This window comes from Nannospalax galili, unplaced genomic scaffold (genome assembly GCF_000622305.1).
Source record: "Nannospalax galili isolate Female #2095 unplaced genomic scaffold, S.galili_v1.0 scaffold580, whole genome shotgun sequence".
Classification (NCBI taxonomy): Eukaryota; Metazoa; Chordata; class Mammalia; order Rodentia; family Spalacidae; genus Nannospalax; species Nannospalax galili.
Genome location: NW_008345762.1, coordinates 634,490 through 660,742, shown reverse-complemented (window position 1 = coordinate 660,742; position 26,253 = coordinate 634,490). Strand labels below are relative to the sequence as shown.

At 43.3% G+C, this 26,253-nt stretch overlaps 1 protein-coding gene across 1 annotated transcript in view; it reads left to right on the top strand.

Annotated features, from left to right (window-relative positions):
* The first annotated feature begins 7,506 nt into the window (after positions 1 to 7,506).
* Patl1 (PAT1 homolog 1, processing body mRNA decay factor) overlaps positions 7,507 to 26,253 on the top strand; it is a 37,910-nt gene continuing 19,163 nt past the window's right edge. The window contains exons 1-9 of the mRNA XM_008842008.3: positions 7,507 to 7,751; positions 9,624 to 9,735; positions 19,180 to 19,406; positions 19,999 to 20,079; positions 20,916 to 21,113; positions 22,022 to 22,123; positions 23,021 to 23,110; positions 23,454 to 23,671; positions 25,252 to 25,341. Of these exons, the coding sequence (XP_008840230.1) occupies positions 7,737 to 7,751; positions 9,624 to 9,735; positions 19,180 to 19,406; positions 19,999 to 20,079; positions 20,916 to 21,113; positions 22,022 to 22,123; positions 23,021 to 23,110; positions 23,454 to 23,671; positions 25,252 to 25,341 (1,133 nt within the window). The 5' untranslated portion in view covers positions 7,507 to 7,736. The remainder of the gene's footprint in view (positions 7,752 to 9,623; positions 9,736 to 19,179; positions 19,407 to 19,998; positions 20,080 to 20,915; positions 21,114 to 22,021; positions 22,124 to 23,020; positions 23,111 to 23,453; positions 23,672 to 25,251; positions 25,342 to 26,253) is intronic.

Below are 26,253 nucleotides of genomic sequence, written 5' to 3'. Positions count from 1 at the left end.
TAATTTTAAAAAACATGTGTTCATCATCTACTAGGCATTAGAGAAGACAGTCCTTATACACACACACATATATAGTACAAATCTATGAAAAATAAAAATATACATAAAACGAACTATAAAATTAAAGTTGGGTTTTTTTGTTTTTTTGGTCTTTTTGAGACTGGGTCTCCCTGTAGCCTCAGCTGTCCAGGAACTCACTATGTAGACCAGGCTGGCCTTGAACTCACAGAGATCCGCCTGCCTCTGCCTCCCAAGTGCTTCTAAGGATTAAAGGCATGCACCACCACACCCGGTTTAAAGTTTCTTTTTTAAAGGTACACAAAAGGCTGGTGAGATGGCTCAGTGGGTAAAGGCACTTGCCACCAAACCTGACAACCTGTGTTTGATCTCCAGAATCCCTGTGTTAGGAGAGAACGGACTCCCCCAAGTTGTCCTCTGACCTCCACACACATGCATGATGCCCACATGTCCACAAATATAGCTACACACACAATCAATAGATATAATTTTAAAGGCACAAATTCTTCAAAGCTTGGTGGTTATACTGCTTTTTTTTTTTTTTAAATAGTTCCTGAACTTTTCTTGACTCTTGGTTAGAAGCATAGAGGATGTTTATAAAATGTTGGGGGTGTGGATTGCAGCTACAATTAAAGGCCAGTGTCCTGGAATTCTCAGGGATACTATAACCAGCACAGGCCAACAATGGGCTCACCATGCTGAACAATGCTGAACAGGCACCACTCATCCTTTTTACTCTCTGGGAAGAAAATCCTTCAGAAGAAGTAATGTACTAGCCTTTATATGTGATGACGACTTGATGTCTATCATATGTTATGAAATCATAACCACTATGACATCACACTTAGTTCCCAGTAGATTATCATTGTGCCATGAAAAAGTTCAGAAATTCAGGGCTTAGTAGTTGATTTTTACAGAAAAAAAAAAGAAGGCAAGGTCTTGAGTTCAATTGCCACCTGAGGCAAATTAACTCAAAGTACTCATGGTGATAAACTTTATAGTTAAACTCAACCAGAAGAGTGACCTGCACAGCAGAAGTTCATCTTCAGAACTACGGATATTAAAACAGTATCGTCACCTAGCATCAGCTGGAACCCGAAGCTGATAGCAGCCACTTTGTTTCTTAAAATGTGTTTTATTTTGTCTAGAAAACCCAAAGTACTATATTCATGGGGAATGAAAACCAAGAGAGCCCAGCTCCATTTCCACCCATCCTGGAGGTGCAGGTGTTATCTTTGTGGTTTTTCTGCTAGTGCATACAGTCTCTTTAGGAAAGCCGCTTGCTCACTATCTTGGCTAAGTGGCCCCTCCACATTTTTTAAATTTTATTTTATGTGTACAAGTGTTTTACCTGCATGTATAAAAATGCAGTAGATAACAACAGCCCCTGGAATTAAACAGGGAAGGTTTGATAATGTTGTATTTTATGTAATAGGCATCATAACTCAATAGGGAAGAAACACAGTGTTAAATATATACCAAAAATCATTTTGCATACACCAATAACTTATACATGCCACATGAGGTAGGCCGAAAAAAAAACTCCCCAAAGATACCCATATCCTAATTCCCAGTATTTATGACTGTTACTTTATATTGTAGAAGAGATTTTAAAGATGTGACTAAGCTTCCTGAGATAGGAAGTTTATTCTAAGTTATTCCAGTGTACCCAATGTTTATCACAGTCTTTATAAGAGGGAGGCAGAAGGGTGGGCAAAAAATTGTGATAATGGAAGTAGAAAAAGTTTAAAGGAGTTATTGTGGTGACTTTGAGGATGGACTACAGAGCCAAAAGCTCAAAAACAGAAGTAGTCTTTAGCAACTAGCAAGTTAAAAAAAACAAAACAAAACAAGTGCGTTGACATATACCTGCAATTCTAGAGATGAAGGATCAGGAATTCAAGGCCATCCCTGGCTACTTGTGAGTCTGAGGCCTCCGCTTGAGCCCCTCCTAGCACCTTTCACTACTTCCCAATAATGCAATTATATTATGAATCAATCAAGGGATTATCCACTCACTAAATCAGAGTCTTTCAGCTCTGTCCCTAGAAAAGCTCTCAGACACACCCACAATGTGCCTCACTAATCTTTTAGGCATTTCTTAATCCAGTCAAAATGACAATTGAGACTAACCATCACATGTTTTACAATATTTTTAAATGCAGTCTACATAAATTAGATTACATTTAAGAAAACTGGCAAAAGGGGCTGGAGAAATGACTGAGCAGTTAAAAGTACTTCTTGCTCTTGGAAAGGACCCTACTTTGTCATGCCCAGTTCGCGAGACCCCACCAAAGACCACCAAGGAGCCGACCGATGCAAATACGCAAGAGTTCTTTTATTGTTACAAGCTTGGGCCCACTCTGTCACCAACCTAGCGGATCTCAGAAGTGAGACTCTTGCTTTGGGAGACAGAGGTTTTTATAGGTTTATTTCAGCAAGTGAAGCAAGTAGGGGAGTAGGGGGTCTTCAGCCTGGCAAGCATCTGATTGGTTGCAGCTCAGTGCCAAACCATAAACTGCTGGCTTCAGGAAATCTGAAAAGACATTTGGACTTTTAGTACTTTCCTGTCCCTGGTTCATTGACCGTTGGCAGGGGGAGGTGTTCTCTATCCGTTCCAAGTATTGTGGTTTTTCTTGGAACAGGGCCCAGGGCTGGGTCAGTCCTATGGAGGTTTTATCCAAGATGGAGTCACTCAGGTCTCTCAACTGCAGTTCCCAACATCCACATGGTCACTAATGAAAGTCAGTAACTCCAGTTCCAGGGACTGTGATGCCCTCTTCTGGCCTGCAAGGGTACACACATGGTACACTTACATGCAGGCAAAACACACACATAATTCTTTAATTTTTTTAAAAAATGGAGAACTCAAAGCCAGGCATGGTGAAGCACACTTTTAATCCCAGTACTTTGTGAGTTCAAGGCCAGCCTGGTCTACGTAGTGACTTCCAGGTCAGCTGGGGCTACAGGGAGACCCTGTCTCAAAAAGACCAAAAAAAAAAAAAAAAAAAAAAAAAAAAAAAAAGAGAAAGCAGAAAGGCAAAGAAACCTGGTGTGTCGGTATGGTAAAGTTATCTGATACCCTTTCTTTGACTTTTTTTTTAAGAGAGGATCTCATGAACCCAGGCTGACCTCCAATACTTAAGTAATATAGCCTTTAACTCTTGATGCTCCTGCCTCTATCCCCCCCAGTACAGAGTGCTAGAATTACAAATGTACCACCAGCATACCTGGCCTTTCCTCAGTTTTCAAAATCCTCTTCTACATACTTGGTATATAGGAACTTTCTCTTGCTCAAGGGACTCTCCAGAAGCATCACAGTCTATGTCTAAAGAATCACACGAGGGGCTGGAGGGGTTAGGAGCACTGGCTGCTCTTCCAGAGGACCAAGGTTTAGTTCCCAGCACCCAGGTGGTGGCTAACTCCAGTTCCAATGGATTCAACACCCACTTCTGGCCTCCATGGGTACTACATATATGTGATGCACATGCATGGAAGCAAAACACTCATATACCTGAAAAAAAAATTTTTAAAGGACTCACATGAAGGGCTGGGCTATAGCTCAGTGGTACAGTGCTTGCCTAGCAGGCACAAGGCCCTGGCTTTAATCCCCAGCACCAAATAAATAATCAAACATCAAAAGAACTTGTATTCTCTCCATATGAATAATGGAGATACTATGCATCTCCTCCCCAAAATACATATCCTTTTAAAAGGAATCAATCTCTCTAGCAGATAGGTGTTGCAGTAAGATTTTTTTTTAGCACTGTTTGGACACCATGTTTTCCCTAGCCCTCAGAGGTTGCCTCTCTAGAGGGGACCAACCATGCCACATATTCTATCTAGTATCTTCCCTAAGCTACTGAATTCCCAATACGTAACAGCCCCAAGGTAAGGTGAACAATAGGACTAGCTTCCTAGATTACTGCTTTATCTAGGACCTTCACTGATTTGCTAAACTCAGAGACCTCTCCTTCAAAGGCTGTGGGTTGCCATGAATGTCCTATCCCAGTTTAGCTCAATGTGGCTGGCTAGTATCATCAAAGAACCCAATTACCCGAAATCTCTCAATGTATCTCTACAAAATAAGAAAAGAATCTTCACCATTTAAAAGTTTTCTATTTCTGTAATTTCTACTCTACATTACTTCCATGTACTTTCTTTGGGTTTAGCTTATAGTTCACTTACACTCACAACGTGACAGTTAATTTTGGTTGTCAACCTGATTGGATCTGGAATCAACTAAATCACAAGCCACTGGCACTCCAGGAAGGGACTTATCAGACTATTTGAAGTGAGAAAGCACAACGTAAATGTGGAAGGCATCTTCCAGTGGCAGCCCAGATAAAATGGAGACAAAAGAAGGAAACTTGGCTGCTTGCTTGCCAGTTCATCTATCCTGTTGCTACCCCTGCTGCAGTCTTTTGTTGATACCAGAATCAGCTTCTTCAGAAACCAATGTAGACTGAAGGTCAGCAGCTCTCCAATAGTCCTCCAGACCTACAATGTCAGATTGGGGCTGCTGAGACATCCAGCCTCATGAACAAGGCAAATACCAGATTACAAGGTTCTCTGGTATGAGTCAGTGACTGCTGGACTACCCAGGCTGTATTGGGTATACCTATCTAATAAATTCTCTTTTAATATATACTCAATTCTATCTGTTCTGTTTCTCTAGCAAACCCTAAATCACAGAATTGTCTGCCTTCTTATATACTTTAGCTGTATCTTCAAATTGTTGGAGTTTGCTTGTTTTCATGTTTTGAGACAGGGGTTCACATGGCCCAGTAACTGAAAATGATCTTACATTCCTAATCCTCCTGCCTCCACCTCCCAAGTATTTCAATTACAGACATGAGCCACCACAAAGCCACCATGGCTTTTTTTTTTTTTTTTTTGTCTTTTTGAGACAGGGTCTCCCTGTAGCTCCAGCTGTCCTGGAACTCACTATATAGACCAGGCTGACCTTGAACTCACAGAGATCCTCCTGCCTCTGTCTCCCGAGTGCTGGAATTAAAGGTGTGCGCCACCACGCCTGGCTCCACCATGGCTTTTATACTAGAAGTTGATACACTGTTTATCATTCGAGTCTAAATATTTTGTACTGCTCATCATTTTCTTAATTAGTTCATGAATTGGGTGGATTTATTTCGCTTCTAAAAATAAGAATTTTTTTCTGATCTATTTTTACTATTTATTTCTAAAATAATGACTGGAAAACATGACTGCAGTATCATGGACCAGCAACTTCATTCTTGAAAGATTAGATTATTAGGGCTGGATCGATGGCTCCATAGTTAAGAGCACTGGCTGCTCTTACAGAGGACCTAGGTTTAGTTCCCAGCATACATACAGCAGCTCACTGGCATCCATAATTCCAATTCCAGGGGATCTGACACCTTCTTCTGGCCTCCACAGGTATTGCACACAGGTACACCGACACACATACAAAATGCTCACACACTTTAAAAAACAAAGTAAGACTACCATTATTTCATGCTTTACTGGCCAGAAGATTTGCTTTTATAGCATGTGATGGCTACTTTTGTCAACTTGACTGGATTAAGAAATACCTAGAAATTTAGTGAAGCACACCTCTGGGTGTGCTTAAGGACATTTCCAGAAAAAATAAGATCACACACTCTGCCATAATCCAAACAGATCCCTTGATGGATTCAACACGTGATGATCTGAAGCTCTGATGCCTTTACTGGGAGGTGCTGAAAGGAGGTTGGGCCTAGTGGAGGAAATGAGTCACCAAGTATGCCATTGGAGGCAGTATCCTGACCTGGCTGCTTCCTGGGTCTCACTTTCTCTGCTTATAGAAGTGCAGGCCTCTGCAGCACACTCCCACTCCACAACGTCCTGGTGACAAGCAATTACCAATTATGCCCTCTAAAACTGTGAGTCAAAAGAAACTCTTCCTCCTTTAAACTCAGGTATTCTGGTCACAACACGAAACTAAGAGTAGTACCAAGGCAGCCAAAGACATTTTGTAAATAAAGGAGGCGGCTGGATTCTTAAGAAAAAATTGAAGTCTAGGCAGATTCAGCTGTGAGCCACAATCCACGAGCTCTTAGGTCTGCATGGCCTCTCAATACTTTGGTAATTGTTAAAACTCGGTGCGGAGTACGTGACATTCTTTAAGGTTCAGATCCATTTGCTGTTATTTTAGCACAGTGCATAAGAGATCAGGTTTGGGGATTCAGACACACCTTAGAGGCCAACTTTGCCACACTTGCCATTGAGTGACTTGAGGCAAACTACTTAATGTCTCTAATCCTCAGGTTCCTCATTTACAAGGTGGAGAAAGCAATCATCTATTTCACCAAGTGGGCATAAAGAATGTTCTGATGAGACAATCCATATAAAGAATTTAATAACGCCAGACGTGGTGGTTAGTGCCTTTAATCTCTCAGCCCTTTGAAGGCAGAGGCAGGCGTTTCTCTGAGACCGAGGCCAGCCTGGTCCACTTAGTGACTTCCAGGCAGAGTGGGACTATGTACACCCTATCAAAAAAACAATTTAGTAGCTTGACATGGAATTTTTTAATCATAAGCAGTGGCAGCAGTGGCCTGTCACTGAATTACTACTTGGTGAGGCATATACTAGTATATTCATTTTACAAAAAACAGGGGAGGGGCAGTTATTTCAAAAACCATGCCCAGAGTCTTGCAGCAGTGACAAAATACCCAGATCGTCTATTTTCAAACTCAAAGCTTCTCGTATTCTAGATGATTAATCCAGTCACAATAATATGTAATGAATTCAGTGTGCCATTCCTTCCTAAGCGAGGCTGCATTTTAAGTCACCCAGAGGAAAAAGGTGGTGAAATCCACTAGAACAGTCTTCACCGTACTAGTTTAGTCATTAATCCTTAGGGGAAGAGTCAAGTTCTGGCTCAAACGTGCTCACGGACTCCTGGAAGTACGGTGTTGAGATTTTTTTTTTGCTAGGTTTGGTGGAAAAGCTGTCATCCAACCGAGCACCCCGCAAGGATGACCTTGCTGCTGTGATGCTGTGACCCCGCATCCCAGGACTGTGCTGCCCTTTGAGACTCTCCAGCTCCATGTGCCTGAAGCGCCTGGCGCCTAAAAATACCACCTTTACATAAACCACACTGGATGTGTTCTCGCATTAAGAAAACGGGCGGCAGCATCCCTTTGAGCCACATCAATCACACGACGACACGAAGACCACCGAGTTTCCATCACCTCTCCCCACCCAGGCGCAGGTCCACCCGAGTGTGCTGGACGCAGAGGCATACACCCCAAAACTCTCTAGTTTTCCGAGCCCAGACGTTTCTGGCCCTATCCTGTGACAATCACAAGGTTTCTCCCAGCCCCGTCGGTGACGGAGAACTCGTGACTCGCAGCGAGCACCCTGCGGCGGCGACAGCGGAGGCGGAGCCGCCGGCCCTACAGCTAGGGCGCCCCCGACGGCAGGCGCGTGCGCAGTCCGCCGCCCAGGGACCTCCTTCCCGCCGCTCACACTCGGAAGCGGGCCGCCAAATCCGTCCTTGCGCAGACGCCGCCGCCGAGGCGCTCGCCCAGCCCAAGGCGCGCCTGCGCACGTCCCCACGCACGCTCCGGCGTACGGCGGCGGCCAGGGGTCGCGAGCCGGTGGAGGACCCGAGCGCGCGGAGCAGCCCGGGGAGTCGGCGCTTCTTTCCCTCCCTCCCCCACTCCCCTCCCCGCTCCCTCCCCCTTTCCCCAAGAATGTTCCGCTACGAGGTGAGTGGCCGCGGCCGGAAGTGGCCCCTCCCTCGCCCGCGCGCCCCTCTTCCTCTGCGGGTCCCGTGAGCTGGGGAGGGGGTAGGGCGCGGGTTGCGTCGGCCTGGCTCTGGGCTCCGCGGAGCGGCCTCCAGCGATGGCTCGGAGTGTGCCTCGGGGGCGGGGCTGGCCGCGGGCTGGAGTTGTGGGGGCGTGGAGGGCCCGCTAAGTGCGGTACGGCGACCCCACGCAGGCCGTGTGGAGGCGGCGGGACTTCGACCCCGTGGCCCTTCTTGACCACCCCCCCCCTCACCCCCGGGCCCCCAGGATGAGTTCCTGCCCTGCACCGGCATCCCGGTCGCACACCCCCACTCGCACCCACAGCCGTCAGGTGGAGGGGCAGGTCTAGCCCTGAACTGCGGCTGCAGTCCGCCCGTAAGCGGGCTCCGGGATGGGAGGGGGCGTGTCCTGTAGAAGTTTCCTTCCAGGCTTGGGAAGGGAGATGAGTTTGGTGACTTCCGGAGAAAGTAGTAGATTGCTGTCACCAGCCCCTGTGCGCGACCTTGAGTGACTACTAATTCCTGGGCTGCAAAAGGTTCTGGGTTTGTAGTAGGTAAAGGACTGATCTAGGGGAATCCCTGTAGAGTCATTTTGATCTTTCCATTTGGTTAGGTAGATCTTTGTGGTTGCCAAGAGCGTGCTTGCTAGACGTTGCTTCTGTGTGGAGGCAGCTGCCTGGCTTTGTGGAAGTTAGAGACTGTCGCATGGGTAGCGAGGCCCTTAGCTACCCGGCAAAACTTACCACAAACCGTCTCACAAATAGAGTGTGGGGTTCTGATTCTGAATCTTTTAAAGACAGTGGGATGCTTGATTTTAGATGTGCAACCAAGCTCACTGTGTGTAAACATGGAGACGTGAGATACAGTGAGCAGAATTTGCAAGAAGCAAAGAAAACTTTGTTAATAAGTTCAGACTGAAACAGGTGGGGGAAATGTTCGAAAGAGAATGCAGGGAGCATGTCTCCTGGCCTTTAATCCCTGGGGGATGAGGCAGGAGGATCCTGAGGTCTAAGCCAACCTCAAACAAAATAAAGCCTAACATGTCTAAAATGTTAACTGTGACTCTAGCTTTGTTCAGCGATCTACAACCTTCGCCTTGTTTAATCTTCACAAGTTTCTTTGAATTAAGTTGTATTTGGCCATAAATTCCAGTTTAAAAACTGAAGTTTAGTTCTAGCACAGAGCCTGAGACACAATAGGCCCTCAAAAGGTACTGTTGAGTTAATTTTTTTTTAATTTGTGCCTGTAGTCAGACTACTTGTAAAAGTACAGCCAGACCCTCTTGTTGCTTTTCTAATGCTCACCGTAATTGCAGTCAGAAACTTAGATTTCTGTTTTATCACCAGAGATTAGACCCTAACGAAGAGGATGGAAAGTAAAGAGAAAGTTTTAAAAGGGAATGATAAAAGGTTACGGATGTAGTGAGGAAAATGTAATTGTGTTGAAGAAAAGTTATATAAAACTCAAGATAATAAAAAAAGTATTCATTTTTAGTTAGCATCATTTCAGCCAGTGCTTAATTTCTTGGGCAGTGCCCGAGGAATTGGTATTATTAGATCTTTGACAAAACAGGAAAGTGGAATGCTGGCCTGGGGTGAAATCAAGAATAGAAAATAAGCTAGGCATGGTGGCCCATGGCTTTAAGCCCAGCAATTGGGAGGCAGAGGCAGGCCTGGTCTTCATAGGGCCTTGCAGGACATCTGGAGCTACAGGGAGACCCTGTCTCAAAAAGAAAAAAGTCACAGTGAAACTGTGCATGCATGGACATTTGGGGGTTTATTTACAGTGAATATATGAATGTCATGAAAAGCTAATCCTCTTCCTCTTTCTGTAGTCTTTGGAGGATTGTCCTCTAGATGAAGATGAAGATGCATTTCAGGGTCTGGGAGAAGAAGATGAGGAGATTGATCAATTCAATGATGATACATTTGGGTCAGGTGCAGTTGGTAAGTGGCGGCTTTCTCTTAAGGTGCCTTGATTTGTTGATCAGATCAAGTGCTTTGGTCTTAATAGGAACAGCCTACTAATTTTGCAAGATAGCCTTTTTTATGTTAATTTTTTTAATTATTTAATAACCACATGATTAGAAGAAGCATTTCATTACAGCTTTAACATATTTAATAAAATTTCTAGAGCAAAGATACAGCTTTCAAAAGCGGCTGTAAATTTTTAGGTTCACAGTTGAATTAATACAGTTACACAGTATTGAACTCAGTATAAATCCTGTGAGACATAAAATTGAATGAGGTTTTAACCTTTAAAAGATCTCCATTTCATTTTAAAAAATACTGTTTCCTACAGACTCATTTTTAATGCTACTAATGCTTAGATGTTTGCATGTGCGTCTCTAATCTCTATGTATCTGATTATTACTAGTCACAGTTGGTTACACTTGGATCCTTGGCACCTGAGTATGGATATAAAGTCATCCGGTAGATTTCAATGGTAATGTTTATCACCTCTACTAATTAACATGAAGTAAATTTTTATGCTTCTTCCTCAAATATAATTCATTTTTTATTTGTTGGGCTTTTTTGTGTGTGTATATCATACAGAACATCCCAAACAATCTTATTCATCTGTATACCCACTTCCCAAATGGCACCCTCCCATAGTCTCCCTCCACCCCACTGAAGCCTATATACGCTGTCATCCCTGTAACTGTCCACTGTGTTGTCGGCACCCCCAGCTGTTCCCCAGTGTTTGTCCATCCACTGAATCTAGTCAGCCTATCTAGAGTTCCTTGTTTTAGGAAGATCAGCTGTTCCTCAGCAAGATAGCCTTTTTTAAAATTTGTATTCTGTATGAGTGCCAGTGTGGGAAATTCAGGTGATTCCCATATCTTCACTTCCCACCTCAAAACAGGAGTGTTGGGATTATAGATGTGGGCCTCTGTATCCAGCTTTTTATGTGTATTTCTGGGATTGAACTCAGGTCATTAGGTTTAATAGTCAAGTGCTTTTGTCCACTCAGCTAGGTCATCTTCCCCGACCTAGTCCTACTTCCTTCCCTCCCTCCCTCCCTCCTGTTTCCCTCCCTCTCTTCCATTTCCTTCCCTCCCTCCCTTTCCCTTCCTTTTTTCTCCTCCCTTCCTTCCATCTGCTCTGCTGGGCCATGTTCCTGAACCAGTCTTCTTTCCTTTTTTTCCTTTGTAGGCTATCACTGTGTAGCCCTGGTTGGCCTCAAAAATTTAGAGATCTGCCTGCCTCTCCCTCCCAAGTGCTGGGAGGGATCAAATAATAGTACAACCTTCACCTGGTCTTTTGTTTTTGTTTTTGTTTTTTGGTGACAGGGTTTTCCTGTAGCCCTAGCTGGGGTAGAACTCACTATGTAGACCAGGTTGGCTTTGAACTCAGAGATCCGCCTGCCTCTTCCGCCTGATTACTGGGATTAAAGGTGTGCACCAACACACCTGGTTCTCACTTGGCCTTAGTGGTCCTTTTGTTCTGCTCACCTGGGCCTCTTTTTGCCTCACCTGTAAAACCAGGCATTCTGGGACCATGGTGGCATACACCTTTAATCCTAGCTCTGGGAAAGACAGAGCCAGGTAGATCTCTGAGTTCTAAGCTAGCCTGGTCTGCATAGTGAGTTCCATGCCAGCTGGGACTACAGGGAGACCCTGTCTCAGAAAGACCAAAAACCCCCACAAAAAACAGGTATTCATGGGGGATGGAGCGATGGCTCAGCATTTAAGAGCACTGGCTGGTCTTAGAGACCCAGGTTCAATTCCCAGCACCCACATGGCAGCTGACAGCTATCAATAGCTCCAGTTCCAAGGGCTCTAATGCCTTCTTCTGACCCCCAAGAGCATTGTACGACCAAGTACACTTACATGCAGGCAGTGCATTCATACACATAAAGTAAAAGTAATAAATTTTTTTTTTAAAAAACCGGTATTGACAATGTCCTCTCCCAACTATAGGAACTCTAGGCTCTAGGTTGTCAATATAAGGAGCTTAGAGAAGTCGCCATTTAAATGAAGTTAAAAAATACTTCTGATCAGCCGGACATGGTGGTGCACACCTTTAATCCCAGCACTTGGGAGGCAGAGGCAGGCAGATCCCTGCAAGTTCAAGGCCCACTTGATCTACATAGTGAGTTCCAGGACAGGTGGGGCTACAGGGAGACCCTGTCTCAACAAGACCAAAAAAATAAATAAAAATACTCCTAATCAAAGGAGTATTTGTTTATAAAACATGCAAGAAGGGGCTGGAAAGGTGGCTCAATGGCTTAGATCACTGGCTGCTCTTTCAGAGGACCTGGTTCCATTCCCAGCACCCACATGGTGGCTGACAACTGTCTGTAAGTCCAGTTCCAGGGGACCCAATACCCTCTTCTGGCCTCCATGGACATTTGCACAGGTGCACTTGGTGCATGCAGGCAAAACACTCATCCACATAAAAAAAAAGAAATTTAAAAGGTAAAACATGCCAAAAAAAAAAACTAATGGACTAGTAGAAAATTCAGATTCTAGTCTGTAGGACATGTTTTAAAAATCAGTCTGTCACAGCTATGTGTGGTGGCACAGCCTGTAATCTGGTACTTGTGAGGCAGAGGTAGGAAGGTCTCAAATCTGAGGGTAGCCTGAGCCACAAAGAAAGATCTTGTCTCAAAAAGGGGGAAAGAATCCAGTCCATCCCAAGTATATTGCATAACAATTACCATTGTCTGTATATCTTCTATGTAGTGACAAAGCTTTTTACCTAATTCACTTTTTTTTTTTTGGTCTTTTTGAGACAGGGTCTTCCTGCAGCCCCAGCTGGTCTGCAACTCACTATGTAGACCAGGCTGGCCTCGGTATTACAGAGGACTGCTGGAGTGCTGGAATCAAGGGCATGCACTTCCATGCCTGACTAATGTGAACAGGCTTTTTATACCAAGAATTTTGGTGATAGGAAATTTTCATAAGTTAGTAAAAAGCACGTAGAACAAGTTAAGAGACTAAAGTGGACTAGTAAGGTAAATTTTTTAAACTTAAAAATGTTAAGTTCGTAAATGAATATCTAAAATCATTGCAGATATTTTTTCCTTCCACTGTGGTACTGGGATTTAATAATAGTGATGTTTAGGCTGGGGTATGTGTGATTTCTTTGGAATTGCCCCACTTGAGTCTGTACAACCCATGTTCCAAGTTAAATAGGAAGGTGAAGAAATTGAGCAGTGGTAGGTGATCCCAGGATGTTTGGTATCAAAAACAGAGTCTTGCAGTATAGTGGATACTAGTTTTCCAGTAATATAAACACCAGATTTTTTTAAAGCTCACAGAGTTGAATGAACTGGAAAAAATGAAAAGGTTTCCTGTTGTTGACCAGCTACAAAATCAGTTAAGAACAAAAACTTTGTCATGTTTAAGAGCAACCAGAAAATGTTGAAAGGAAAAACCTATTCGGCAGGGAAGGGAATTAAAGACTTTTTGGAGTAAAGCCATAGTTGAGGAGATGAAATTGTCCAGGAGAATGACATGTCCTAAGATACTGTTGTCTGTCTCCATGGAGATAGCCAGGAAAGCTATGTAGAATAGAATTACAAGCACAGAGAAGTGGTGTGAATTGCAAATCATTATTTAGGAGATAGTTTATAGTAACCTAGGATGCAATAGAAGCTGTGAACATTGTGTGCTTGTTTCTAGAATTCTTTTTCTGTTAAAATACTATACAGAATGTTAACCATTTCTCAACCAATTATTCAGTATTAAAATGAACTTGATTAAACTGATTTACAAATACTTTATTAAGAAGAGACAATATATTACTATGTTCTCAATTTTGAGCCTGGACAGAAGAATGGTTTTGCCTTCTTATAGACATGTAGTGTTCTATGACTGTCTTCCTTCCCTCCCTCTATTTCATTATTTCTTCACCAATATAGGAACACTGACTTTAAAGGAGACTAAAGTAGACAGAACTGTATTGCACATGAGGGGAAATAAGTGTACACAAAGTAAAAGGTTCTTGGGGTGCACAGAAGAGGAGGTAGTAAAATGCTGGAAGGTAGCACGTGGTTTATGCCTAGAGTTGGAAGGTGATTAAGGACTGTTTTGCCAACAAAGATTATAATGGAGAGAAGTTTTCCAAAGGTGAGCCTTTTCCACTGGGAGTTTAATATGCTTCAATTGTAAAAGAAAAGCTTAATTCTTTACAACATCTTAGTTTAAATATTTAAAATTGCTCTCCAAGTTGACCAGTGCCATATTTGGAATCCCTAAACAGGTACCTATATACCTGATGTAGAGATTGTAAACCAGTGGGTGAAATTCAGATCTCTGATTTATGTTTTGATTTGATGATTTGTAATTTGTGGAGGCCTTTTGAATAATACTGGATAGTACAGTGGGCATTTTAGATGAGTGGCTACAAATGTTCTGCTGTCATCTTCCCACAAGAAACCTATCTTTGTTTTCTGCATTTAAGAAGAAAAGAAGGTTGCATCATCTCACAGCCATAATGGTGTCACCATAACCCTGTGGTGCCCATCATTGACTTGGTACCATTCTAAGTCCATAACACATCAGTAGTTCTCACCACAATGTTTTTTCTGGATTGAACCCAGGGCCTCACACATTCAAGGCAAGGGGCTGTACTGCTGAGCTGTGTGCAGCCCTGTTGTTACCGTTTTAACAGATGAGGAAGTATAGTGCTGAAATGTTTGGTAAATGTAAATAGCAGTGTAAACTCCTGATTATATTACAGATCTGTTTGGGAAATTGTGGTGCTCTCTCTCCATTTGGAAAGACTTCTAATACTTTATAGTTCCCTTTTCTAGGCAGCTGGTGTAAACTTCACTGGCTGAGATTGCCTTAAATGACCTCTACCTCCTTTTTGTTTAGAAATAATTTGAAGATGGGCTTCAAGTACAATGAAATAAGTTTATGGAAGGAGTCAGGAGTTCAATAGCCCATTCAGGGCATACAGGTTAATTGGTCAAAGGAATACAGACATTTCCTATTCCCCTTCATTTATGTTTTATTCCTTTAACCAATAATGCATTAAGGTCAAACATGCAGCTATATTTTTAGTTCATTTGTGTTCATTTTTCGTTCATGTTTGTGTGCGTGCAGGTGCACTGTATGTTTATTTTTCTTTTTCTTTTTTTTTTTTTTTTTTTCTGAGACAGGGTCTCCCTGTACTGTAGCCCCAGCTGACCTCGGACTCAACAGAGATCCACCTGCCTCAGCCTCCCAAGTGCTGGAATTAAAGGCATGTGCCACCACACCCGGCTCAAATTGTGGTTTTGTTTTTTTTTTTCAAACATGTATGTGTGATGTGTGTGGTTGGGTGAATACATACTTACATGTATGCAGGTGCACATGGCAGCAAGAGGTTAATGTCAGATGCTTTCCTCAGTCAACGTCCACTGTATTTACTGGGACAGGATCTCTAGCTGAACTCAGACCTTGGTAGTCTAGCTAGCCAGCTTGCCCTTAGGAGTCTTCTGTCACTGCCGCCTCAGTTCTGTGATTACTGCTAGGATACCACCCATGCTTTTCTGTGGGTGCCAGGAATCTGAACTCTGGTCCTCATGTTTGCATGGTGAGTGCTTTATCCACTGAACCATCTCTCCAGTTACACTGTTCTTTAAAAATGTTTCCTGAGCAGCGGGTATGGTGGTGCACACCTTTAGTCCCAGCACTCAGGAGGCAGAGGCAGGTGGATCCCTGCAAGTTCAAGGCCCACTTGATCTACATAGTGAGTTCCAGGCCAGCTGGGGCTACAGGGAGACCCTGTCTCAAAAAGACCAAAAAAAAAAAAAAGAAAGAAAAATTTTTCCTGATTAGTCATTTAAAGCCTATAATTTTTATATGAAGTGTATGAAGTGTGTATCCCCCTTCCCCCTCCTTTTTGAGCACGTCAGGGTGGCTTATCAGAGTGTCATAATGAAGTGGCTACCTTAAGTTCTTTTCTCTAAGGTGACATATTGGGGAAATTATCACTTGATTTTGTATTTGGTTAAAGTGAAGAAAAATCCCACATGAAAGATGATGTATATCTAGAGGCTTATGTGGAGATGGGGTTTTTTGGTTGGTTGGTTGGTTGGTTGGTTGGTTTGGTTTTTGTGGGAGGGTTTTGGTACTTTTGAGACAGGGTCTCCCTGCAGTTCGAGCTGGCCTGGAACTCACTATATAGACCAGACTGGCATCAAACTCAAAGAGATCCACCTGCCTCTGCCTCTGGAGTGCTGGGATTAGAGGTGTGTGCCACAATGCTCAGCTGAATTTTGTAGAGTTTATAAAGTATGTAAGAACAAAATAAGTAATATTTATAGAATACATTTTTGTGTGTTTAAAAGTAACATGTTTAAATGCAGTAATGGTAGAATAAAAGTGAATTGGGGAACACAGATGGGAAGGAGAGATTTCTACTAAAAGAAGCTGGATTTCAATAGCCAGGACCCAGCTCCATTTCCCAGCACCCATGTGGCTGCTAACAACCAACTATAACTCTAGTTCTAGGGGATTTGACACCCTCTTCTGGCCTCTGCAAGCATTGGACAACATGGGTATGCTTAGATACATGCAGGTAAAGCATTCATAAACATAAAAATAAAATAAGTGTTTTTTTGTGGTTGTTTTTTTGTTTTTTTTTTTTTAATGTATATTCAGGGTAGATGGGATGGGGTGTTGCAAGTGAGTGCAGTGCAGGGGAGATCAGAATAAGCTGTCAGGAAAGGGCTTGTTCTGGCCTCCATTGGTATAGGGGCCGAGATTTCAGCAGACCACCTGAGAGTGCCTGGCCTAGCCTCCCTCTGGCATAGGGGCTGAGAACTTAGCTGACCATTCGAGAGCACCTGGTCCAGCCTCTGCATCATGTAGATGAAATCCCACTGAAATGGGCCAGCAGTCCATGGAAAACTGACAATGCAGAGACACGAAAGTTTAGTGCCTTGCCACAATAGGAAGAAGATCATCCCACACCTACCACCCCCTCCAAGGCTCAGTGACTTTTGCAGAAGAGGCTGGTGGAAAGAATGTGAGAGCTGGAGGAAGGGGTGGAGTGTTAACTGGAAGTGTACTCTGACTGTGCTGGTAAGTTATAGTCACACATCCTTCCCATGCTCATCAAGGAGTTGAGAGGGGCATCAGTTACTCCTCTATATTTGAGTGTGGACTTTCCAGTGCAGCTGTAAATGGGGGGGGGGCACTCCTGTAAATCACCCCCCCTCCAGGACTCAAGACTGTAAGGCAGTGTGCATAGGATTCAGTAGGAGGAGGAGGAGAGGTATGGATGTGAGTGGAAAATACTGTATGAAATTTTAACAGCTCAATAAAAACAATGAAAAAGAAAATGATAGGTGTTTGGATAGAGAGGGATCTGACTAGACCACAAGTGGATGGGCTTGCACTAGGGAAGTGGCTAGGGACACTGACTTGACACAGTGGGCCTTAACATCCAGTACTACGGGGCTATAAAGATGATACAGATTGAGATATTCTGTATGAAATACAACAGAATTTGTATTTTTAATAAAAACAAATTTAAAAAGCACTATAAAATGATGAAAAAGAAGCTGTCAGATCTCCAGGAGCTGAGCTCCAAGTATTTGTGAGCCACCTAAAGCTGATGCTGGGAACCAAACTCAGGTCCTCTGCAAGACCAGTATGCACTAACAGTTGAGCTATCTCTCCAGCCCTACTTGTAAGGGTTTTATGTATGTGTGGTTTTGGTTTTGTTTTGAGGTCTCACTATGTATTCCTGTCTGGCCTTGAACTCACAGAGTCCTGCCTCTGCCTCCTGAGTACTGGGATTCAAAGCATGTGCCACCTTATCTGGCTGTAAGAGTTTTTGTAGTAGATGTAGAATGAAATAATTAGGTTGAAGGGAAGTGGAAAGAGAAGTGGAGGAAGTAAGATCTAGTTCTAGAGAAGCCGATGAAGGACTCAGTACTTTGATCTGTACTGAAATGGGACTCCAGATTGCTAGTATATCAGCATATAACATGAAAAAGTAACCTTAGCGTCAGTGCTGCAGACATGACAGTAGTATGCAGGAAGAACAAAGACATAGTTAACATGAATGGCAAATTGACCTTGTTCCAAGTCACTGTCACTTCTCCGTTTACTGCAGGAACTACCTACTTTGCCCTTCCTCAGTCTTACCTTCAACACCATAACTAGAGTGATGCTTTGAAGAAGTTAAACCACATCAAAACATCTAGTACCCTGATACCATGGCAGTCAGAATGGCCCAAACACCCTGAATAAGCTCCTTCCTCCTTTTTAGAGACAGGATCTTCTTAGTTGGCCCAGATTGGCCTTAAGCTTCACCATATAGCCCAGACTGACCTCAAACACTCTATTTTGCCAAGGCTTCCTACATGTTGACAGGTGTGAGCCACCATACCCAGCTTGACTTCTTGACTTTATTGTCTTCTACTCTTCCCCTCTGGCTCATTCCATTCCAAATAGTCCTCCTTATGGTCATCAAAAGTGTCAGCTTCTCACTAAGGCCTTTCGGCTGGCTGTTTCTCTGCTTCCTCACTTACTCTTAACTCTGTGCTCTGTTGTCTTCTCAGTGTGGCCTACCTCCGAAAATCCACAAAATTTTCAGTTTACTTTTCCACATTCCCTTAGCTTTTCTAAATCCAGTGTGTCATTTACTTGGTTTGTTTTCTGTTACTTGTCTTCCTGCTTGAATGAAGGCTGCAGGAAGGTAGGGTCTCCTGCCCTGACTATATTGTACACTGAATCCTGTGTTCCTGAAACAGTGCCTGTCATATAATAAACACTTACCAATATGGATTGAAATAAGTGTAGATTCGAAATCTTACAAAGATGGCAGTATAATTTAAGAGAAATTTGTGTGCTTAGTACTGTGGGTTTTGACATTACCTTGACATTTTTGCCATAAATGTCATAAAATCTCAAAACAGTGTAAAGTATAACTCTCAGAGCAATATAAAGATCCATCATCAGTTTCAGGCTATAGTTTGGACACCATTGATTATTTCAAGCTGTTAATCAAAAAGCTTGAATTTATCTGTGTGTTTTATATGATTTTATGCAAACATGTATATCTAGGTACATGCCCTTTTGTGTGTGCAGAGGCCAGAAGAGGGCCTCATATCCCTTGAAGCTGGAGTGAAGGCATTGCAGGATCCCTAGCTTGATATCCAGGGGCTGGAATCCAAACTCTGGTCCTCATTATTATGTAGTGCTCCACTGCTGAGCCATTTCTTCAGCACCCCAAAACTTGAATTTTCTGTCTAATAATTTTCTTTTCTTTTAATAGTTCACTTTATCCATGCCTTGGGGTAAACCTTATTTCATTTCTGCTTACAGAAACTTAGCTGTCCACCTTTCTTCTGGAGTTGGATTGTTCATTTAGTTAATAAGAACAAAGTGTCAAACCCCTTCCGTAGGAACTTTATTATATGAACTGTTTACCATCTTACAGATGATGATTGGCAGGAAGCACATGAGCGCCTGGCTGAGTTGGAAGAGAAGCTACCAGTGACAGTTAATGAACAAACAGGCAATGGAGAGAGGGATGAGAGGGACGAGATGGACCTGTTGGGTGACCATGAGGAGAATCTAGCAGAGAGGCTCAGTAAGATGGTGATTGAAAATGAACTGGAAGATCCAGCTATCATGAGGGCTGTGCAGACCAGGCCAGTTTTACAAGTAAGTTATTCTCATTTGGGAACTAATAATGGTTCAACTAATAATAGATAATAATTAAAGTACTGAGCTTTGCTATTTTGTCTGTTTAATAACAAAATTACATATAGAAAATTGATAATGGGCCAATTGGAGTGGCTTAACTATAAACCCAGGACTTGGGAGGCTGAAGCAGGTAGATCACTGTGAATTGGAGGTCAGCTTGACTAATACCAAGTTCTGGGATAGCCTGGGTGACAGAATGAGACTCTCATAAAAGAAAAAATACAGGTCGGGAGTGGTGGCACACGCCTTCAATCCTAGCACTTGGGAGGCAGAGGCAGGCGGATCTTTGTGAATTCGAGGCCAGCCTGGTCTACATAATGAGTTCCAGGACAGCTGGGGCTACAAGGAGACTCTGTCTCAAAAAAGAAAAAAAAGAAAACACATAATTCCTAGTGTTGATAATTCTGTAGATGAAGTTGGGGAGTGATGTGAATTCTGGAGCACTCTTAACTTCTTTCAAGTACTGAGGTTCTTTTGGAACTTCATTCCAAATGAGTCACCCCAAGAACCACACATTCCAGGTTTTGTATGTTTTCTTTTTTTTTGGCAGCCTCAACCAGGAAGTCTGAATTCCAGCATCTGGGATGGGTCTGAAGTTCTGAGGCGAATCCGTGGACCACTACTTGCTCAGGTAATAAACATTCTCTCTTTATGTTATGTTTATTACTCGTATTCAAAGATTTGAAGTTGGCCTGCTTGGCACATGGCTTTAATCCCAACACTCAGGAGGCAGAGGCATATGAATCTCTGTGAGTTCAAGGCCAGCCTGGTCTACATAGTTTGAGGCCAACCAGGGCTACATAGTGAGACATGCATGCTCCCCCACCTCCTTTGCTCTCCACCCCTCCTCCCCCAAACCCCCCATCTAAAAAACAAAAAATATAGAAGCATGTATCATTTACCAGAAATTATATTTACTACCCTATCAGGCACTTAATAACTGTACCTATTAATATTCCTTTCCTTAGCCTTTCAAGTTAAAGGCTGAAAGGGATTTGTTAGAACTGACATGTTGGGTGTGATCTCAGTTCCTTAATAGGTCTAGGCAAGGAGCTGGAGAGATGGTTCAGTGCACTGGCTGCTCTTGCAGAGAACCCAGGTTCAATTCCCAGCACTCAGCATGGCAGCTAACAACTGTCTGTAACTCTAGTTCCAGGGGATCAAAAGCCACCTTCTGACCTCCAAGGGCATTGCGCAACGTGGGCACACTTAACTTACATGCAGGCAGTACATTCAGGCACATAAAGTAAAAATAATAATTATTTTTTAAAGTCTAGGCAAAGCTACAGGAGCAAAGAAAAGGTCACTGTTTGACAGTTGTGGTACATAGGGCAAAGAGTGACTAAAAGGACAATAAAAAAGAATTTTGTGGGGGTGAAAATAATTCTCGTTATCTTTGGCATCCACAGAGATAAAACATTGCAAGCTAGCTAATCTCTGTGTGCTTTTTTAACCACTTCTCAATAGGAAATGCCTACAGTATCTGTATTAGAATATGCCTTGCCTCAGAGGCCCCCACAGGGCCCAGAAGATGATCGTGACCTTTCTGAGCGAGCATTACCAAGGAGGTCGACTTCACCTATCATCGGAAGTCCTCCTGTTAGAGCTGTTCCCATAGGCACCCCACCCAAGCAGATGGCTGTTCCCAGCTTCAACCAACAACAGGTACTTCTCATGAACAGGCACTCAGCCCAGGATATTGGGAATCTGGGCAAAATTATTCGGGAAATTGGTGATACTGGGAGGAGGGTGGACGTTTTGGGTAGGCTTTAGAAGAAAAACCAATTAGAGAAAAAGCTAGTACAAAAGAGAGACACATTCCCTAGTACCCTTTGCTGCTGCTGTTGCTGCTGCCTTTTAAGTGGGGGAGAAAAAGAGTAGTTAGCCACATTCAGTGCATATTTCCTTTTTAAATGTTTTGCTGGCTGCCTAGTACATTGGCAAAGAAAAAACTGAAAGCTGGGGGGAGTGGGAACACTCAGCATTGTCCACATCCCTTTTTACCTTTAAGATATCCCTGCTTTCCCTAGAGCCTGTGCAGTCCTGTTCCATAGACTTTCCTCCACCTGAAACCAGCAGCTGAAAAGGAAGGCCAATGTGGAAGGTATGGGGGGAGGGTGGTGTTGGTATGGCCTAGTTAGACTCAATAGCCTATGAAACGGTGGAGTCACAATGTATGACAGCATTGCTGAGCATGGCGGCCATATCACAGAGGCTTCAGAATAGGACTTAGTTAATCCTCCAGCTTTCTTATCATTCCTTCTCCCTCACTACAATCAAAATAGATCCTCTTGGAAAAAAAAATTGCAAATCACAGTGTCTGCTGGTACCTCCCTCAGATAGCTTGGAAGGGTGGGGATACTGAGAATTAGCTAAACATTCCTCAGTTAAAACTGATTTGTGAGAGGAAGTGACCAGAGGTTCTGTGTTTGAACCCTTAGCTAGAGCAATCTGCTTAGAAATAGGGCTTTGCATTGAGTTCTGTGTCTCTGCCAGTACTTGAGGGGAGGGAATGTAGGTGGGCAAAATACTGTTTTCATTGAGCATAGTTGTCCATATGTTTGTCCTGATAGATTCTGTGTCCAAAGCCTGTCCATGTTCGGCCGCCAATGCCACCACGTTATCCTGCTCCCTATGGTGACAGGATGTCGCCAAACCAGCTCTGCAGTGTCCCGGTATGTCGCTTTTGCAACTTAACAGAAATGTGTAATGCATGTTTTATAATCATTATCAATACATAGATGTGCCGACATCTCCTAGATTAAACACACTTTTTTAATCTCCATCCTTAGATTTCTGGGGTTTGTGCTCCCTGGGTCAGAGGATCGCTTTGTTTCTTTATACTTCTTTTTTCTTTGTCTTTTTGAGACAGAGTCTTCCTGTAGCCCCTCCTGGCCTGGAACTCACTTTGTAAACCAGGCTGGCCTTGAGCTCACAGAGATCCGCCTGCCTCTGCCTCCCAAGTGCTGGGACTAAAGGAATATGCTACCACACCTGGCATAACTAGTTTTGTTTGTTTGTTTGGTCTTTTTGAAGCAGGGTCTCCCTGTGGCCCCAGCTGTCCTAGAACTCACTATGTAGACCAGGCTGGCCTTGAACTCACAGAGATCCACCTTATTTAAAAATTTTATTTACTCCCATCACTTGGGAAGCAGAGGCAGGCAGATCTCTGAGTTAAAGGCCAGCCTGGCCTATATAGTGAGTTCCAGGCCAGCTGGGGCTACAGGGAGACCCTGTCTCAAAAAGAAACCCCCCCCAAAAAAATATTTTATTTTAAGTATATGAATGTATTGCCCGTGTGTGTGCACCCATGTCATGCAGTGCCCGAGGAGGTCAGAAGGAGGCATTGTATCCCCCAGAACTGGCGCTGTGGACAGTCGTTAACTACCGTGTGGGTGCTGGCAATCAAACCCAGGTCCTCTACAAGAGCAGCCAGTGGTTGTAACTGCTGAGCCGTCTCTCCAGCCCCTACGTATAACTTTATACTGCAGCTCTACTAAGTACTACTTATTATATTGATTTTCTTGATTCATAATAAGAGTATGATTTTTCCCCCTTTTTTATTTCCTTAGAACTCTTCCCTCCTGGGTCACCCTTTTCCTCCTGGTGTTCCCCCTGTACTTAGCCCCCTCCAGAGAGCACAGCTTCTTGGAGGAGCACAGGTAAGCTATAGTTAGCCATACATAAAGCTAGCCCTACTGTCCCACATTCGGTTCATAATGGCATCTTTCTTTTGTTTGGCAGTTACTGCTACCTGTTGTTTTTCCTCTTTCAAATGATATTATTAGTGAAAACATTATTTTCCTCCCTGTGGCGCATGCCTGTAATCCTAACACTTGGGAGGCTGAGTTAGGAGGATCTTGGGTTTGAGGCCATCCTGGGCTACAGAGCAAGTTCCAAAACAGCCTGAAGTACATAGTGAGACCTTATATCAAAAAAGAGAAGGGGGGAAAACCTATAGGACTTGCTGATTTTCTAAATCAAAGATCTTTTCCCTCTTTGCAGCTACAGCCTGGACGGATGTCTCCCAGCCAGTTTGCACGGGTCCCTGGGTTTGTTGGTAGCCCACTGGCTGCCATGAATCCCAAGTTGCTGCAAGGGCGAGTCGGGCAGATGCTTCCCCCAGCTCCAGGCTTTCGTGCCTTCTTTAGTGCTCCACCCCCCGCTACACCACCTCCACAGCAGCACCCTCCTGGTTCAGGACCTCACCTGCAAAACCTAAGGTACACAAAGCATAGCACTGTGTGTCCATTGTCAGTATTCATCTCATAACTGGTGACATCTAGTTTTATAACATAAAGTCTCCTGATGCTTGGTAATTCCAGTATTTTGAGATGTTAACTACATTCTTAAGTTGGCACAGAATTGTTTGAGGGATTTACGTTGCCCTCAAAAGTGTCAGGCTTCATTTATACTTTACAAATTAATCCCCTCTTTCCCCCCCCCTTCTATTTGTTCTAAAACTGTTTGCATTTCATTTCATACCCACCTTACAAATACTCATGCACTAAGATCCACACTGCTGATCGATCACTTAAGGATTTGACTATAAAGGCGAGGCATGGTGGCACACTGTTTTGGGGGATCTTTCTAGCCCCAGCTGGCCTGGAACTCAGTTTGTAGCCCAGTTTGCCTCTGCCTCCCAAGTGCTGGGATTAAAGGTATGTGCCACCACGCTCTACATGGAGGCACACTTCTTTAGTCCTGGAACTCCACACTGGATCTCTGTGAGTTAGCTCAAGGCCAGCCTGGTGTACATAGTGAGTTCCAGGCCAGCCAGGGCTACATAGTAAGACCCTGCCTAAGAATGAAAGAAGAGTTGCTATAAATAACTGGTAGGGACAGATACTAAAAAGTTAGCCAGTGTCAGAACTGGAGAGAGAATTCAGGAGTTAAGAGTACTGGCTGCTCTTACAGAGGACCTGGGTTTGGTTCCCAACACCCACATGGCAGCTAACAACTGTAACTCCAGCTCCAGGATATCAGACACCCTCTTCTGACTTCTACAGGCATTGTACAACACAGGTGCACTTGCATACTTAAAAAAGAAATCTAAGGAACTGACTGGTGGTAATGTAGACTGCCAAATTGGAAATCTGTTTAGCAGACCAGGAACCAAGGTAAAGCATTCAAGTTTCAGCTTTTCAGCTTTGATTTTTAAATATATCAGCTGACAGGCTAGACACCCATCAAGACCTCTATTTCCATTCTTGGCACACATTTCCTCTGTGAAAGACCTCTGTAGATACCCATCAGGACCTCTATTTCCATTCCTGGCACACATTTCCTCTCTGAAAGACCTCTGGGTTTTACTTGTACATCCACCCACATTATGGAGGATAATCTCTTAAAGTCAACTGATTGTAAATGTTAATCACATCTATAAAATGGGTTCACAGCAACATTTAACCAGGGTTTGGCTAAAACTGAGTATCATAGCCTAGTCAAGTTGACATATAAAATTAACCAGTACATACAGACTTTCTGTATCACTCCCACAAAAAAGTTTAACGCTACGTACATTAAACCTGTTGAGAAACTTCTGGTAAACAGGAATAAAAAGAAAAAGTATTACATTGTTTTACTCCTAGTGCACTGAAATTTCATAGTCATCCTCTTTGGAGTTGAGAATTGGTCTTTGTGGAAGACATGTAAAAATATGACTTTAACTTCCTGAAGTCTGTTTAGAATGTGTTCTTAACAGTGCCTGAGTGAACTTGTGTGAAGTTCTGTATTGACAACATTTTTTAAATGAAGTCATCAAAATTGAAGTCACTGAAGACTGTTTTCCTTTTTTCCTTAGATCTCAGGCCCCACTGTTTAGACCAGACACAACTCACCTTCACCCACAGCACCGGCGACTATTACATCAGAGGCAGCAGCAGAATAGAAAGTAAGTACTCATCCCTCTCTTGACTGTAAGAGGAAGCTGTTAGCTTAGTTTACCTTTTTAATGAATTTACTTACTGTGGAGCTTATTTTGTTGAACAGATGTCATTTTATGTCGTTTTGTTTTATCACATTTATTTCCTGCTTGTGTATGTATGCATCAGGCTTAACAGCAACTGCCCTTAACCCACTGATCTATCTCAGTGGCCCATCATTCATTTTGTGCGGTTTTGGTTTTGGGGTGTGTGGTTTTTTGTTTTTTGTTTTTTTTAATTATTTTTAAATTTTATTTACTTTTATATGTATGCGTGTATTGCCTGCATGTAGGTAAGTGCACCCGTGTCATGCAATGCCCACGGAGGTCAGAAGAGGCTGTTGGATCCCCTGGGACTGGAGTTACAGACATTAGCTGCCATGTCAGTGCTGGGATTCAAACCCAAGTCTTCTGCAAAAACAGTGCTCTTAACTGCTGAGCCATCTCTCCAGCCCCTGTTTATTTTTATTTTTGTGTATGAGAGTATTGCCTGTATGTGTATAAGTGCACCCATGTTGTGCAGTGCCTGCAGACGTCAGAAGAGGGTATCAAATCCCCTGGAACTGGAGTTGTGGACCTTTGTTAGGGCCATGAGGATGCTGGGAATCAAATCCCAGTCCCCTGCAAGAACAGCCAGTGCTCTTAACTGCTGAGCCATCTCTCCAGCCCCTTGTGTGGTTTTTTTTGTATGGTTTTTGTTGGTGGTAGTGGTTGTTTTTGTTTTGCTTTGTTTTTTGTTTTTGAGACAGGGTCTCCCTATAGCCACAGCTGGCCTGGAACTCACAATGTAGACCAGGCTTCCATCCTCAGAGATCCGCCTGCCTCTGCCTCCCAGTGCTGGGATTAAAGGTGTGCACCACCGCATCCGCTCATTTTATGTTT